The sequence below is a fragment of the Dinoponera quadriceps genome, unplaced genomic scaffold (assembly GCF_001313825.1).
Source record: "Dinoponera quadriceps isolate SergipeBrazil2010 unplaced genomic scaffold, ASM131382v1 scaffold2110, whole genome shotgun sequence".
Taxonomy (NCBI): domain Eukaryota; kingdom Metazoa; phylum Arthropoda; class Insecta; order Hymenoptera; family Formicidae; genus Dinoponera; species Dinoponera quadriceps.
This window is the reverse complement of record NW_014556168.1, coordinates 652236-669883: the sequence shown is the minus strand read 5'-3', so window position 1 is coordinate 669883 and position 17648 is coordinate 652236. Positions and strand designations below refer to the sequence as shown.

Sequence of the window (17648 nt, the reverse complement as noted above, 5' to 3'; positions counted from 1 at the left end):
CGCGCAGAGGCAGCTCTCATACATGTGCCTGACTGCGTTATACGTCACGAACGAGCGGAACCTGTCGTTCACCGTGGCCGACGAGGATCGGCAAAAAGCGCCGATGGAAGCAGACACGCGCGTGTAATTTCGAGGATCTCGTTACGCGGCTCCGTGTGACGCGCGCGACTGTTCCGAATTGCAAGCGTCGCGCGGTATCTCTCCGATCTTCACGGAACATCCTCCTCTGAAAATCGTGAAAATCTCGTTTTCGAGTCATCGGTAAAGCTCTCGGCTTAGTGTCGTCCTTCCTCGAGGGTAAGACCTTATTTGTTACGATGTATCCCCCCCCCCCGCCGAATCTCCGAACGGCAGAGGTCTTTAATGCGTGTGGACGTATGGCCTTTCGCGGATTACGAGAGAGGCGAGAATACCGTAGGGAAATACGTGCGACTAGTTTTCTGCGATTTGCGCCGAATAATTTCGCACTGGCGACAATATCATTTTCGCTTGATAAAACAAGCCGCTGCAACCGAGACTTTTCCCCGTTAACTCGCTGAATTCGCTAGAAATATAGAGTAATTATCTGCGACGACGACTAGCGAGACGTGCCTGAAATTCGTTATGACCGCGCGATTCTTCAATTCTCCCGCTAATTTCTCAAACGTGGAGAAGCTCTCGCCCAACGTGTGGCGCTGACAGCTTTTTCCCTCCCCCGTATGATCCATTGGTGCGGTGCATTAACGTGTCTCTCGAATAGCGCGATAATCTTCAACCGAGACGTTCTTTCCCGGGGAACGCCACGAGTCGTCGGTAACGATAGCGCCTGTATTAATTTCGCGTGTCAGCAGCGAGTTTAATTTCGCGATATTCATGAACCGGTAATTACAAGCAGTCACCGGGAATTTCATCCGCAATTACACAGCGTCGTTTTGCGAATGTACAGCGCGAGGGAGAGAGACGGAAATCGGTTATCATGCCGGGCGTAATTGCTCGCGAATCATTTTACGAATATTGCGAAATTTCTGTCTCAAAACGTTCTGTCGCGTCTAAATGCGCCTTCCGCGTTCTCTGATATAGCTGTGAACTGTAACGCTTTACCGGTTTTACAGGCGGCGAACATTTAAGCAAACCCTTGGCGTATACGTAATAAATTCATCGTGAATCTCTCCTCGCGGCGTGCTCGAGTCTACATCGGTGATTTTTAAAGTTCCCTCGTTCGAGAAATCGCCAAAGCGTATATGTGAAAGCACTGCAAGATAAGATGCAACGTATCGCATACGCTAAACAAGAAAAATTTACATTGCGGGATTTATTTGTAAATTTTGCTTCGATAATCAAGTGTATCGCAAAATCGAACACTAAACAAAACAACGTACTCGCGCTACCATACCGCATATAAAACTTAATAGTTATTATTAATAACAACGGTTATTACAATAATCGATTATTCGAGCGTTAGGCAGCGAACTGGATATTTCAGTATTTATGTATATAATACGTATAAATAATATAATTCGGAAAACAAAAAATTTTAATATTATATGTCTAAAGCGTAATATAACGTAATATCAAGAATTCATTATTTCCACATATATATATGTATAATAGAAATGAAAAACAAAAAAGAGCCAAACGCTAAATAATATTTATAATCGAGGAAACTTTTTTATGTCTGTAACTAACAGTTACACAATAACGAAAAGATTTAGATATACATTTCTTATCGGTACTTTAATATATATCGATAATTTAATATATTATTAAGTATTAATATTTATAAATTATATATTATTATTATATATATATTATTAATTATATATATATATTAAGTATTAATATTTATAAATTATAGCATCGATACTTGGTACTTTTTAACTTTATACTTAGTATTTTTTAAATATTTTCTCGTTTCAGGTGGAGATGACAGGACTCACGGGTATCATCAAGTTCGACCACCAAGGTTTTCGTTCCGACTTTATGCTAGACATCATCGAGCTGAATAGCAAAGAAGGCTTGAAGAAAATAGGCACCTGGAATAGTACCAAGGGTATCAACTTTACAAGGAGCTACGGCGACGTTTACACTCAGATAGTTGAAAACTTGCAGAATAAAACTTTCATCGTGACGACCATACTGGTGAGTGACATTCTCAAAACGCGCGTTTTTCTCTCTAAACGACGTTCGATTTACAAGGAAATTTACGAAGAAACTCCGTCCTTCCGCGCAAACATAGGAATAATCGGAACACATCGGATCATGCTTTCATCTTCAAGCATGAGAGATTAAATCTGTAATTTTCAAAATGTCGTAAAAGATCGTGCACTTTTCGATTCGTGCGAAGTAATTAATAATTCGTGCGACATACGATATTTGACAGTTTCTTTCATACGTTTTTTACACACATCAATTCTTTAGTTTTCTCTTTGTTTTAAGAAATTAGAACAATGCATCGGCATTATTTAATAGATTAATTTAATCCAAGAATGCGCTCCAGCAAACGCTCAAGTTCTTCCTCGTCTTACAACTGTTTAAAAGATAGTGCTGAAATACATTAAAATAATTTCACATGATGCACGCGAAGTGTTTCAAGAAATTATTCACGTGAGAAAGGATCACGCCACTTGACGTACCGATTTATCAAGTTTTGTTCGGCGCCTCACCGTACTTCAAAGCACGGATAAACCGTTTTTCGCGTCATCGAAGACGGCCGACGTTAGCAAAAATCGCACCTGACAGCCGTGGTGAGCCTTGAAAATCGTCGCTTTATTCGAAGCGCGAACAAAACAGGGACAACGCCGCATTAGGCGGCCGTCACAGCGGGGCGGAAAATTTCTTTCCGCCCATTAGCAAAGCCTGCGCGCTCGTTAGCTTTCCGCTCCCTTTTTCCCAGAGAGGAAAGAAGACGAGAAGGCTGGAAACGCGCCGGATACTCGCGACTTAATTGAAGTTTTCACAGCGCGCTCGACTCGCATTACTTATTCCCGCGCTAATTGCGGTGACAAGTAATGTACTCGCTAATGTATTAACTGCCTTGAAACTCGGCCGAGAAAGGGACGACCGACAAGTTCCCCGCGGCGAAGCCCCGCGCGATAAGAAGCGTCCTTCTCGTAAAAACTTCGACGCCTTAACGTACCTTCGATCAGTCGTGCGGTCGAATAAAATGAACTTCTATCGTCGAATAAGAACGTATCACACGGTGCCTGGTGAAACTTACAAGCTGAATCCCGAATTCTGACAATCGCATCTGTTTTTATGAACAAGTTCAATAATATGCTAAGAAACACTAGCTCTCGGTTATTCTTCCGGACTGAAGGATTTCTCGCGAGATTCCGCTTTAGGGCAGGCGTCGAATTTCAGGAAAAAAACCATGATATTGTGGTAGTACCATCCGATACGTTCGGTCCTTATAAGGGTGAGCGCTACAAAAAGGCAGTATTGAAGAGCGCAGTCCTCCCGTTCAATATACTAAGACGTCCGATCTTGATGCTCATATGAGAGCCGTCAAGATTACTTCCGCAGATATCGTAACTTCACTTGGCTGACTCGCGAGTCGATGCTATCGTGAGCTATCGACGATGAGCCGGGCCGATAGACACGCGCGGACGTATATGCGGCTATTGACGGTGGATCATTACCTCCTCGGCAGAGCGCGCCGTACTGTATGCGGAAGGACTCGAGCGAGAAGCTCACCGGAAACGCGCAATTCGAAGGCTACAGCGTCGACTTGATTTACGAGATATCGCGGCTGCTTGGATTCAATTATACGTTCCGGCTTGTGCCGGACGGACGTTACGGCTCGTTCAACAAGCAGACGAAGGAATGGGACGGGATGATGAAGGAGCTGCTCGATCAGAAGGCCGATCTCGCGATCGCCGATCTCACCATCACATACGACCGGGAACAGGTTGTCGACTTCACGATGCCGTTCATGCCTTTAGGTAAGCTCGCGCGATTTCCATAAACACGTTACGAAGAGGGCTGTAAAAAAGAGATCCAACGCGGATAGCTCGAAACGGCGCGGTGTAATACCTTAATTTTGTTTTTCCTTTTCATAGCCGCACACGCGATAAGTCTTTTAATCTTGGCATTAGGCACGAAAAGGCGGAAGAGCACACGCGAATATATTATCATAAAAGCGTAAAAGAATTACGTTATCTTTCGTTTCGTAGTGAAAATAGCGAGTGATCGCCGACGATAATCGTTGCGAGGAATCAGTGTCGCTGTAAATGGGCATATTATGGCCATCGTTAAAACAATGATAAATTAAATCCCGAGTATCCGCATAGAGTCTTCGTCGGCGCGCGTGTCTCTGAAACAATTTCTGGCGCACGCGATTTAGCGGGGCTATTATGTACGTCCGTAAAGCCATAGGTGGCCGTAACGAAGACCGGAATAAATCTCGCGAATAATTATACCGGCCCCTCTGTGTCCACACATCAATGCATTCTGCGTAGCCCGCTCTCCGTGGCTCAGCATAAAGCGAGAATTTTGAATTTCCAGGGATCAGCATACTTTACCGCAAGCCCATAAAGCAACCACCGAATTTGTTCTCGTTCCTCAGCCCTCTCAGCCTCGACGTATGGATCTACATGGCGACGGCTTATCTCGGGGTCTCCGTGCTTCTCTTTATACTAGCCAGGCAAGTAAAACCACTTTAAATTCTCCCGACAAAAATGCCGCCGTGACGTTATCCTGGAAATTCGATCGCCCGTTCAATCGACGCACCGACGAATTCAATTAATTAAATAGGAACCCAATTCCTATTCCCGCGAGTATTTTGCATTTATTTATTTCACACTTTCGTTTAACGTTTATAGTGCCGATATCGTAGCCCTAACTTCTGCCCCGAGTAGATCCAATTGGAAACTCGCGAGAACTTCTCCACCGCGATTTCTTTCGCGACCAGAAGAACATTAATCTTTCTGTCATCTTGTATTTTTTATATCGAATGCTCCCTGTGAAAATTACTTTTGAGAGCATAAACTTTCCTTTCAAGCAATTACAACATACAACGAATGATCTCCGTGTTAAGTGAAGCGCGCAGAACCGATAGCACAAAGTTTTCAAGGAAATCTTTACTTTCTTTTAATAAAACGAGACGAGATATCTTTGAGATAACCGTTGGGTCAAAGTGCATCTGAAACCGTTGAGTTTAGATTCACACCGTACGAATGGTACAACCCGCATCCGTGCAACAAAAATCCGGACCGGCTGGAGAATCGCTTCAAGCTCCTTAACTGCTTGTGGTTCACCATTGGCTCCCTAATGCGGCAGGGTTGTGACATTCTGCCCAAGTAAGCTCTCTCATGCATCGAGATAATCGCAATATATGTGGTGCTCGTCGCATATTGAATTTAAATAGGAAAAAAAAAAAACCATTATCCCTTGCACAAAATTATCCCTTGGCGAAGTCAAAGCGTCGTTGCTGTTTTCATTGCATGGATGGCGATAGTAATCGGCCGATAAGAAGCACAGAGCCTGATAGAGATCCCTACAATTAAAATCAAGGAAAGACGTAACTCGATAAATGATTCTTTTATTCTAACCAACTAATATTGAACTTTATACACAGTCGAGCGATGCAACAGAGGAAACAACGAAAGGATAATTCGAGCGAGTAAATTTGCAAATCCAAACGCGCTATTTTAGCAGAGGTTTTTCTTACGCATCTCTTGCCGTTTTAAATAAATCACGTCATTTAACGTGACGTTAATTTAACATAACGAAACGTTTTAAATGATGTAAGCTAAAACGGCAAGAAAAACATAAAAGGAGCTTCAGTCTAATTCAGACGTTTCTGCGTGTAAAAATCGCACACTTGCAGTGTAATTCTTTCGTTCAGTCACGGCTACCAATGAACACGAAACATTCTGCGTATCGATTTTCTCATCGGCGGATAACCAGCCGAATGGGAATCGCTCGATGCATCTTCGCGCGTCTTCAGGGTGGGATTCTGTCAGGCTATCCGCGCGTAGTACCACGCACTGAAATCTAATCTCGGCTCTTCCCCCTCTTTCACGTGTCCGCAGGTTCAGCCCCTACGAGTGGGAGAACCCCCATCCGTGCAACGGGCAGTCCGAGGTCCTCGAGAACGAGTTCACCCTGCTGAACTCGCTCTGGTTCACCATAGGCTCGCTCATGCAGCAAGGCTCCGATATAGCGCCGAAGTAAGTTATATACCGGAGGAAGCACGAATAACACGTGCGGAACACACGACGTAGAATCGATTATCGCCCCTCGTCGAGACGCGCCGACGATAGTTTAAAGAATCGCGGGATCACGGAGCGGCGCCCTCTTGAATTTAGATTACGCGGAACGAATAGAGAGAAAAGACAAGGGGGAAAAAAAGAGAGAAATGAAAGGAGACAGAGAAAAAAGTAAGAACGAAACGGCTCTCTAACGACCTAACGACAAACTGGCCTGTGCTATATCGTAGACTTGCTGCAAGCCGATTCTACGCCGGGGTCGCGCCGGAGAAACGCGAGGAATAGTAGAAATGTATTCTTTAACGGGTCTCGGTGTCGACTCTTCCCTAATGAAAATTTAATCGATGGCTTAATTAAGGAGCTACTTAATTAAAGGGTTATGGCGAATTAAGCCGCGCAACGGGCGTAACGGAGTAACAAAACTTTAACTTTCTAATTAATTCGAGGTACACTCTCTCTCTCCCCTTTAATAGGGAATTAATTTGATATTCAATGAACAGGAGTTATTTCGCGTACGAGACGTAAAAGCTCCCGGAGCAAACGTTCGATTTCTGAAAAAGCCGTTGAAGAATACACACCCTGACGCTTTTCCGGTGCGCTGTGGATATATACGTGCATACAGGGTGCCCGAAAAGTTTTGACGAAACGACTGTGTGCAGTTAGAATAAATTCAACTGAATAGAAAAGTTACGTGCCATTCTGCAAAATTCGCAATAGTTAATTAAGCGTTACTCCGCCTCTAGAAATCGGTTGATGCTAGGAGATCTTCAGAAGTAAGCCATTTCTCTTCGTACAGATTCCGACCTACCGCTTCCCACTAACTCATATGTCAACTCACATGCAGATTAATTGGTTAATTTTTCATGAACTATATTGCGAATTTGGCGACACGACATTTCCGTTCGCTCTTCCTGCACATCACGGGGGAAATTATCGGACACCCTGTATGCGAAGACGGTAAAATTAATCGGAGTGCTTCTCGCCCTTATCACTCTCGTTTCTCGTTATCGAAATGCACGAGATCGCGCGCGCAGCATGCGCTACTAGCTTGGAATGCCGTTACGCAAGTAGTTTCCAACAATTCCATATACACGATATAATCGTATTTATGTATTATGCGCACCAATTTTCACGTGTAAAATAATTCGCTCGCGCACGCGTGTACACACATACATACGTCCGTTCCGCCCGGCAATCCCCGTATTTGCCGTTTAATAGCGAACGCGAATCATTTAACTGCGAGACCGGTTATATCCGCTCGTTACATAAAGCGAACTTCCGCACGCTCCATTAGCCCCGAAGGAAACGAAGTTATTCTCGGAAAGTTCCGGCAACGCGCGCGCGGCAGGTGCTATTGATACTTTTTTCACATTTTCGACACTTTATTCTGCTAACGAGAGAAGGCTAGTACGAAGAACTATTTCGCGAAACTCAGACGGATTTTAGCTAGCGTGCGCGAGCGCTAATAGTAAACCGGTCTGCAGCCTTCGGTACGCTTGTCGCAGGGCCGTGTCGACACGCATGGTCGCGGGTATGTGGTGGTTCTTCACCTTGATCATGATCTCCTCGTATACGGCTAATCTGGCGGCTTTCCTCACCGTCGAGAGGATGGATTCCCCGATCGAGAGCGCCGAAGATCTCGCCAAGCAGACGAAGATCAAGTACGGTGCTCTCAAAGGCGGGAGCACGGCGGCCTTCTTCAGGGTGAGAATTCACGCAATGTTCGCAAATGTCGTCGTATCTTCCGCGCCACGTGTGTGTGTGTGTGTGTATGTGTACGTCTTATGATTGTCCGCGGATCAAGAGTTGACGACTTTTAGCTAAGACACCTGGTAGGAATGTTAAATTCAAAAAACGCCAATTACGTAATTCTAGTTGTAATGCTTTCTACTTTAATGTAAGGCAAAAATCGTGCAATTCTCGATCCGGGGAATGATAGGGCATACATGACGTCGTCGAGTTATGGAAGAATATCACGCAACAGGGGCGCGAGAGGCACGCGGGAAATTTCTAATCGAAAGACCGTAGAGTAATTTCTCGAGAATTTCGCGCTGGCTTTCTGTATTATTATCCCCGACACAATGAAGTCGCGGCGAGCTAAGAATCCGATCGGAGTAACAGCGGAACCGCGACCGACAATATTCCGCTATTAATTCGAGAGCGTTGACGCGTGCAATTAGGGACGTAAACGAGATGCGATGCTTCCCCGAAGTAAGGCATGCCTACTTCGGGGTTAACCGATTTCCACTGACGTTCCATCGTTTAGCGGCACGCGTACTCAACCACGAAATTCCCGGCGTGATCTAGGATTCCAATTTCTCGACGTACCAACGCATGTGGTCCTTCATGGATTCAGCGAAACCGACGGTATTTACATCGAGTAACGTCGAGGGCGTGGATCGAGTGATCAAGGGTAAAGGCAGTTACGCATTCCTGATGGAATCCACCTCCATCGAATACGTAATCGAGAGGAACTGCGACCTCACTCAAGTCGGCGGTCTCTTGGATTCCAAGGGATACGGAATAGCCATGCCGCCAAGTAAGTCCTAATGGAAACGCTTTATAAGCGTGTGCGCGCGATAAATAGAAAGAGAATTTACAGACCGTAAGAATTTCGCGTTAACGCCGGATAATAAAGACGAAGATAGTCGTTGCTTCATCCGCGACTTTATGAAACGAATAGGATAGAATCTGACGACGTGAAGCCGTGTGAGATATAATTCGAAGTAGAAAATTCTTCTCGTGTAAATTTGGGATCGAATGAACGCTTCGATTTTGCGGAAGAAACACGTCGTTTCGCGTCACTTGCTTTTTCGCTCCTGTATGTGTGAGTAAATTTCACGTTTAATTGAAGTTTCTTCCCCGTGTAAATGGAAGTGATGGAAAGGAAATGCGAGTCGTTCCCTCGGCGAATTCCCTTCTGCGCGCGGAGCGAGGGCATGTTAGTCAGCTTATCCCGGGAGATCGAATGGAATATCGCGGCCGCGTTGCCGGTCTCGTCCTGCTGATCTGCGCGCGAACGTGCCCCGGTCGATAGAAGTGCCCTCCGCGCGCCGGAGGAAGCGATCGCGCAAAATTGCCGGCGAAACGTTGGCGCGAGGGAACGATTGCCGCAACGGTACTTCTCAAAGTTTCGCGAAAGTACGGGGAGGGGGGGGGGCTACGAGGCGATAAAAGCAGCGGGACGAGTTCCTCAAAACGACCTTGGAACTTCAGACTCGCCGTACAGAACGGCCATAAGCGGGGCCATCCTGAAGCTTCAGGAGGAAGGGAAGCTTCACATGCTGAAGACGCGCTGGTGGAAGGAGAAGCGAGGCGGCGGCTCTTGCAGGGTGAGCAAACACGTACCTTAAAGCGTACTTACACGGTTTATTTCTGACCCCGGAAAACACGAGTCCCGCACGTAATAAAGATTCCCGGAAAAATCGAAGCGATAAAAAGAAACGACGCCACACAGGTAAAAAATCATTAAATCTTAACTTGGTAGTTATCCCCGGAAGGAGAAATTACTCAAACTAAAAAATATTCCATTGTAATTTAAAATTATGAATAAAGCCAACAGTTGCAATGTATTCGCGCAAAAACGATCGTAACACGTCAACATTGCAAATCCAAGTGTATAATTTTTACTTACGCGTGTAAAATCGTGCAGTTACCTTTCATGCATTTTCACGCATGTCATTTTGCTGCACGTTGCATCTGCATTATTTTACGCAGTTAAATACATACATTTACATGTTTAAGTTTAATCATTATTAAATTACATCTAAAAACGTGTAATTTACGTATAAAGATTCAATATTTCTTTATCCTCTATTATTTTTTCTAATAAAAAATATATATCATCGGTTAATCATGAACGTAGTGAATTTTAAGCATAAAATATATCTCGTTTGCAAATATATACTTCTATAATAAATTTGGCGGGTTGCAAATTTATATTATTTGTATAATTATAATTATCTGGAAAGTCCAGTGTTTTTTAATTACAAAGAACAATAAAAATTAAATGTATAAAAATTAAATAGAAACTTTATTGGACTTTTCACCGGAAAACACTAAAAATGTTCTACCTAAACTAATACACATTTTTTCATAAATACATGTGTAAAAGGACCTAAATGTGTAAAGTTATTTGTTTTTTTACACATTTACATTAATTGAAAATACATATTCCTTCATTTCTATACACTTTTTACTATTATATGTATCGTACTATACACGGTGAAATATGTTAAATTACATTTAAATGTATGAATTATTTTACTTCCGAAAGCGTGTGACTTTTATATAGAAAATCAAATCACATAAATGTACATATATTTTACAACCTCACCACACACTCGGATCTGCAGTGAATATGTTATCACTGCTGGACGAAATCATTCAGTAAGGATAGCCTTCATCGGTTCTCTCTGAAATTGAACTAACGGAACCTTTCACTCGTCTCGTCGCTTTAACTGACTATTATTTGTCTTTCCCTCATCATCATCACTTTATGGGACGACTGTTGGAAGGGGACCGTGTAAAATCGCTTTTAGCCCATCGTCGCTTCCCTTACTTTTCTCACTAGAGAGTATTCTGGCGCCGTAGCGCAGTCAAGAAGTGCGCGCTCGAAATTCTTGCACTAGACTCCAGGCAACCCTTCTCGTCCGCCGGAGACGCTCGGGGGTTGAGACGGCACGCGGGAGAGACTATTTCGCGAATTCGTGAAATCGAGGCTTCGCCGAGCTCGCGATCACTGCACGCGCTGCTATTTCTCGCGCAGCTGCGCTGATAAATTCTCCCGATAATTCGTCGGCTGCATCATCGCGAAGGAACTCGCCGCCGTTTGACGGACGAGCATAGACGGACGATTGCTGTTATGCGAGAGGAATTAACTTGTTGTGTTCCCTAACGGCCGCTAGCCGAGGTGTACGCGAAAAATGTAACGCTATATTCGTGCAACTTACATAAGCCGCAAGTAATGATTTTCCGACGAAAAATTCAAACGGCGCAGTTACGTTTTCATTCTTGGATTATTAATTCATAATCGTCAAATTGTATTCTACTTAAAGAGGCAATCAAAAGGGAGGGAGATTTGTACCAATTTCCCTTCTTTTCCTTTCATCTTCTTTCAGTAAATTTGTTTTGCAGGAAAAAAAAATCTTGATATATTTATTATTAAAATCAGTGACAAAAAAATTATGCAAGACAGACAAATTTATTATATATATTAACGTCCTTACACGCACAATCATCAATATCATGTCACTGTAACTAAATTTTTGTACGATAAATTACCGAACATCGTCATATACCTATTATTCTAGAATTCACAATTAAAGGACTGGTTGAACCTCCAATGCTCCTCTTTGCCGACGGAGGGTTAAACGTACACATTTTTAATCAAGAGCACAATGATAGTAAATTATATCCCTCTAGCTAAAAAGTCGGTGGGATAAATTTCGACGCGTAAAGAGAGAAAGAGAGAGACTCCCTGCCGAGGGAATTCCTTATTTTACGCAACGTAAAAGAGCAGCTTCCAAAGGCTATATTTTCGAGAGAGGGCTTAAAAATTACAGGCCCCTGCGTCGATAAAAGGAATCGGCGCCGTGAAAGTAGCGTGCTCCGGACAATTTAACGATCAATGGACCAGCGTCCGGCCCTCGATGCTTTAATCCATCAGCCCGAGAGGGCTCGTGCGATCGAATTTTCGACGATATTATCGACGACGTGCAGCCTCCTGCGCGCCGCCTCAATAATGAACGGGGCGAAAACCGCCAGGCTTCCCCGGGCGCCATATTCGGCGTAACCGCCCTCGCGTTAATGCACCACAGGCTAATCGATGTTTCTCGCCATCAGGACGACACGTCGAAGAGCAGCTCGGCGGCGAACGAGCTCGGCCTGGCGAACGTCGGCGGCGTCTTCGTGGTGCTTATGGGCGGGATGGGCGTCGCCTGCGTGATCGCGGTCTGCGAGTTCGTGTGGAAGAGCCGGAAGGTCGCGATCGAGGAACGGGTGAGTGACGTGAAATAGCACGCGGAGGAAGGCGCGGTGACCACCAGCACCACCTCCTCCTCGGCGGGAATCGCGCCGGGGTTCGGCACGCGGCTCGACCCCGACGCGATCTATCCCGACATGCCGCGCGAGTACATCAGTTGATGCCCGCACGCTGGTGGAGTTCCTCTCTAATGGTCTCGGTGCAGAATCACTCGGGTCTGATCGCGCATGCTTCTCTCACTTTTCCGCCGCGCGTCGTTTGTCTCGTTGCGCGCGAATATCGTCGTTAGTCGGACCGGTCGAGAACGCAAAACGCCTCCTACGTGCTCGTGAATTCCGAATGATCTCATACGGATTTTCATTGAGGAGGACCGGCGGAAATCGATTTCCTGGGATTAATTAGCGATGTTCACAAAGTAAAAGGATTACCTTCGCTACCGCCTGATTCTACCTCATGCATTGAAATCTGATCTCAAAAGATTTTCTAAAATACATGGCGGGGATCTCTTGTTCATATAATTAGAACGTGTCGGAGGAAATTCTGTTCTACCTCACATTTGACGTCTAGTTACGTCGTTACGTGACACTCTTGGAAATCAAGAAAGATGGAAGAGAATACAAATATTTAGAAGCTAACTCTTTAGTTTGGAAATTGGATGTTACATTTTACACTAATTAAATACCCTTCGGTCCAAATATCTGAAATATGCGCTTAAGGGTGTGAATCTCTGTAGAGATCTCGCAGCCTCGGTAAATTTTCATTCTGAAAGCTTTGTACAACACGATCTTATATTCCGTTATATTTTCCTCCCACGTCAGAGAGTGACATCAGTTATTCCAATTCCATGGTGTGTTGATGCAGCACTCACGAACGCTCCCGAACGAGAGAGAGTGAGGGGGATGTTGCGTTCACGACAGTGTTGTAATTACTGGAAAGACCCCGTGAAAACGCAGCCAGCGACAACTTAATGAAAAAATTTCGAGTCGGGTTCGCGAAAGAGAAAAATGAGATTAGCGTGCATGGCGGAAAGCCTCTCGCACAGTTGCGCGCGGTCTACGATATGCATTCGAGCCGCAGTTTGCATACATTCGAGGGGTAAGCAAACATGCAACTATTTGAAGAGGGCTCGTCCAGAGATACGAATGTGCAGCTTTGCGCAGATCGCGCGTACTCAAAAGCAAACGGGTCTGTGAGTTGACGAACGCCGGTATCATTGTACCTCTTTTTCAATCGTGCCACTTCGGACGGAATTCAGCACGAATCCCTCCAAAAATTCAAATCGGCTTAGATCGATCTCGTAGAGGGCGATGTTCTCTGCAATGAATAAGTACGGTTGTTTCGAAATAAATCCCCGACTTGAACTTCTGCGAAGCGCAGCGCGTAAGACTCCGTCCGATCGTAATTACGAAATGTCTACTACGAAATGAATACCACTTGAAATTCGTCGTTAGATAATATACAGTAAAAAAATTGTGCACCCATGTTAAAATCGGCTCTTGTTAAAATTTTCAACATGCCCGTGTGTTAACTTAATATATTGTGTTTATGTTATTTCAATATTTTGCGTTGAATCGGCATTCAACATGTGTAAGTGTTAAAATAATATACCTTATACTTATAATGTCACAATTAATACACTATATATTATGGATGTTAATTTTGTGCTAATTTTTGACATAATATTTGTTATCTTTCAACATATTCACCTTGTATTAAATTAATACAAACATTTGTGTGGACCATTTTGGATACGTGAAATATGTTAAATCAAACACAAAATTTTGTACTACTATTATTACTGTGTAACTAGGAATAATTTTACTCCGTACACACGTAAAAGTTGCAATAACTAATGATAGATATCGCCTGATACGCTTACATTGCTGAATAAGCAACGAGAGCACAAGCATGGTAGATTTACTGGTTACATTTTGGTTCGTCACTTACTTCTTCTTTTTCGCGAGGAGTGATGATTATATCGATTTTATCCACTTCGCTGCCCGACCATTACGCAATGACTGATGTAACGAATCTGACTCGGGTATTTTGGTGTTTTGTTTTAGAAGCAGAAATCGTCGGGGAAACCGATCTGCGAAGGTTTTACTGATCTGCACTAGCGACGGTATGCGCTGCGCTACGAAAACAGATTCTTAAACTCAAGCCGTACCTCAATGCGTATCCGATCCGAGTTCAGTGGACCTAAGGAAGAACTCCATCACGAGTGACCGAACACTGTGTAAAGATCGTAAAATTATAGGGACAAATAAACTAATCGGACACAGGAGAAGCAACGAGCCTTGACCTTTCCAATTTTCCTCCACCCCCCGAGACTTTCTAAAACGCATCGATACTACTTACTACCCCGACTATTCCGACGAGACGGCTCAAGAATAGTAAAATTCCTCCTCGTCGAGTGTCGGTGCTTGAAATAAAAATACGAAAATATTCGATATTCCGCAGAACGCGCCGATCAACAACCATCCTTATCGGAGTCAAGCAGCTCTTCGCTCTTCTCTTTTTCATCGGGAATAAATTATTGAAATTCGATAGAATCGAAGCGGTATTGTCAATTTTTCATCAGAATCGATGAATTATTACGACGCGTGCAATAATCCGAATCGAAATGTGAGTGATGATAAAAAGAAAGAAGAGAGAAAAAGATTGGAAAGGTCAACGTGTTTGCCATTTGCTCATATCAAAACTTAGATTAATGAATGAAGACTTGAAAGCCTCGCAGCAGAAAAGGGCCAGATACCCTGCTCCTCGCGAAGTCGCAAACGTCTCGATCAAAATACCGAATACCAACGTCCCGCAGTGTTCACAACTGAATTATAGTGCTGCGGTACGACACGAGAACCTTTGAGAACAATCACGATTTTATACCGGCTAGATAGTGAATGTATAGTGTGCCAGGTTAAAAGAAAGAAGGAGAAGAAAAAAAAAATGTTTTACTGTAAATAATGTGTAGCTGTCAAGCCAAATGCGATCGTATGTGTGCGCGAAATCCGTTCGCTTCTCGAGACGACGATGGCTTTATAATCGATTATCGAAGAGGAGCAAATGGATTCGTTCGAGAAATGCCACACGGTGTTTCTCCATTTTTTTCCCGCACCTGCCGTACATTCCATTAATTAAAATGATTTTTTCTAAGTAAAAATTTAACGATAAAAGCACGCGATGTTAGATCGCGTAAGACGATACACACGTTCGAGGAACGTCATTTTTCTATCCATATGCTCCCTTCGTCACAATGTAAAATATTTCCGATTCATGCAGAAGAAGCACGCGGATTCCGAAAAGTTAGCGAACAGACGGATACCTCTCGAGGCGAGGTCACTGTTGTACGAACAATGCGTTTTCGAAATGTTGCAATTATTCGTAGTTGTGTGAGCAAAGTTGAAAGGGCGCGCGTTTAGTATGACATTGTTAGTTGTGTCGCAATGTTTCTTGCTTCTCTCCTGTCATTGGATTCATAGGAGGTGAGTTCATTATTTACGTCTACTCTCACTGCCACTCTATTATAATGCGAATTAATTCGCGTAACCGAAGAGGATCATACAGATTCGATCATTCGACGGTCATCGCGATTTTACGATCTGATCTTGACGTTAAAGAAATATCGAAGCACTTCTTGGTTTCATCTATATTTATCATTGCATGCACAAGCTCGACCGAGGTTTTTTCTGAGACACCTAAAATCGTTTCACCCCGCGGTAAAATCTCTCATCTTTAATCGTTTTTCCATCGTCGTGTTTAACAGCGCGCTTAAATGAAGTAGCAGTCTTTCAGCTCAAACATTTTCGGGCGAAAGTTACCTCTCGTCGACGGAACTTTCGACCGCCTCTTTGCAAGCGAAGTAGAAATTAATGTCCAGACTCGGCGCAGGGAGTTTGAGCTGCACGACTCGATCACAAGTACGTGGAACACTTCGCAATCGTCTTTTCGTCGAACTTTCAGAAGTCCGCGTGCTCGGAAGTGGCGAGCGAATTGCGATACGCTTTGGACTGCGGCAACGGGAATAAAAAGGGGGAGGCGCTTTGTCGGTGTCAGGGGCAACATTCGAGCCTGTCGATCGTCTCGGGCAAACACGCGGCGTGCAACAAGTACAGGCACTTCGTCGGGAAAGCGCCTTTGACGTGAACAAAGGAACGTCTAGCCGAGCGAGAGAGGGCCGAATGATGAATTTCTTCACGGAGTTAATTCTCGAATCGCGCAGCGCGACGAGGTAGCGCAAATAGCCGCGGGGAAGCTTCTCATCGAGCGCGATTTGACGGTCGGTGTGTAAAAAGAAGGAAGAAAGAATTAGCAATAGGAGCTAAACTAGAGGCAGCTAAATTCATTAGCTGCTCCAACTGAGACCGCTACAGCGAACAATGCAGTTGCAGCATTTAACCTGTAATGTCGTTGCTGCATCTAACTATCTTATTAGCTGTCTTCATTTCAGCCGCCACAGCTACAGACTCGAGCTTCCATGACTAATTCTTCCTCCAAGCGTACCTCTTATCGTAGCTGTGCGTCTGCCCTTTTTTTACGAATCACCGATCGTCGAATCAAATAACCCACCATCCAGCTATTCGTGAGATCCGAACGTCTATCTGTTAGACCGCGATGCGATGCGTGCGAGAACGAGCGAGTGAAGAACGAGAGAGTCGCGTGGAACTTAGGTGGCCTTTCATTGACGTTAGAGGTGTACCGTCTCGTAATTAGGATAATCCTGTTCGCCCTCCAACCGGATATTAATCGTCACGTGAATTCGCTCGTCCGCCTCCGCGTGATGATCGAGCGGACTTGACTTGTGTATAGATAACGATCTCGTTTCACCTTTGATCCTCGAGACGCTGCGAGGCTGCGAGAGATCGTTTGCGCTGTTTTACCGTGTGACTCGGCCACGTTTCGTGTATAATTGCGCGCGATAGATATATTTCAGCATACTTCAATTCATTTCCTTAACCCTTAGCTGGTGTGACGGGGTCCATGAGGTCAACGAGATATTATTTGGGCAAAACAGTCGAGCGTTGATTATTCGTCAAACACTATTCTAATTACCTGAACTATTTAGATAGTTATATTTTTCAAGCCGCGCTCGAGACGCGCCGTCAACGTCATCCGTCGAATGCATGTAGGATCCGGCAACATGCTCAAATTCGTTCGAGGATTGCCGATAATCGACGCTAATCGCTGATCCTTGTTCGTCCGATCGACGTTTACGCGGACCGTAAGTGAGCCGAGCAGTGTTCCTTTAAGTCTTCCTCTTCCCGTGTCGTGCGAAGAAGTAAAACAAGGTCCGCGCGATTCTGAATCCGGAATAGCCGAAACTCTCGGAAGTGAGTGTCGCAAGTCGGCACGAAAATGTCCGACGCCGCGTTTGAGGAGTACGTGACGTTTCGGTAGCTTGTACGCGGACGCTATTTTAAGATCGAGCGTAAAAGCGAGGACACGCGGAGGTAAATCCCCTCCACGTTTTATTTCTTTCTCCT

At 44.4% G+C, this 17648-nt stretch overlaps 1 protein-coding gene across 5 annotated transcripts in view; it reads left to right on the top strand.

Moving 5' to 3' along the window:
* The window catches only part of LOC106747061 (glutamate receptor ionotropic, kainate 2), a 136981-nt gene extending 119339 nt beyond the window's left edge, over positions 1-17642 (top strand). For 3 of the 5 annotated variants that reach the window (XM_014624321.1, XM_014624320.1, XM_014624322.1), the window contains 9 exons: positions 1897-2118; positions 3629-3920; positions 4483-4621; positions 6012-6149; positions 7694-7892; positions 8496-8727; positions 9405-9520; positions 12033-12188; positions 14235-14322. In XM_014624321.1, coding sequence (XP_014479807.1) covers positions 1897-2118; positions 3629-3920; positions 4483-4621; positions 6012-6149; positions 7694-7892; positions 8496-8727; positions 9405-9520; positions 12033-12188; positions 14235-14288 — 1548 coding nt within the window. In that variant the 3' untranslated portion in view covers positions 14289-14322. Of the gene's footprint in view, positions 1-1896; positions 2119-3628; positions 3921-4482; positions 4622-5138; positions 5277-6011; positions 6150-7693; positions 7893-8495; positions 8728-9404; positions 9521-12032; positions 12198-14234 lie in introns of all 5 variants that reach the window. The other 2 variants (XM_014624323.1, XM_014624319.1) reach the window with 2 other exon arrangements.
* Positions 17643-17648: the final 6 nt, after the last annotated feature.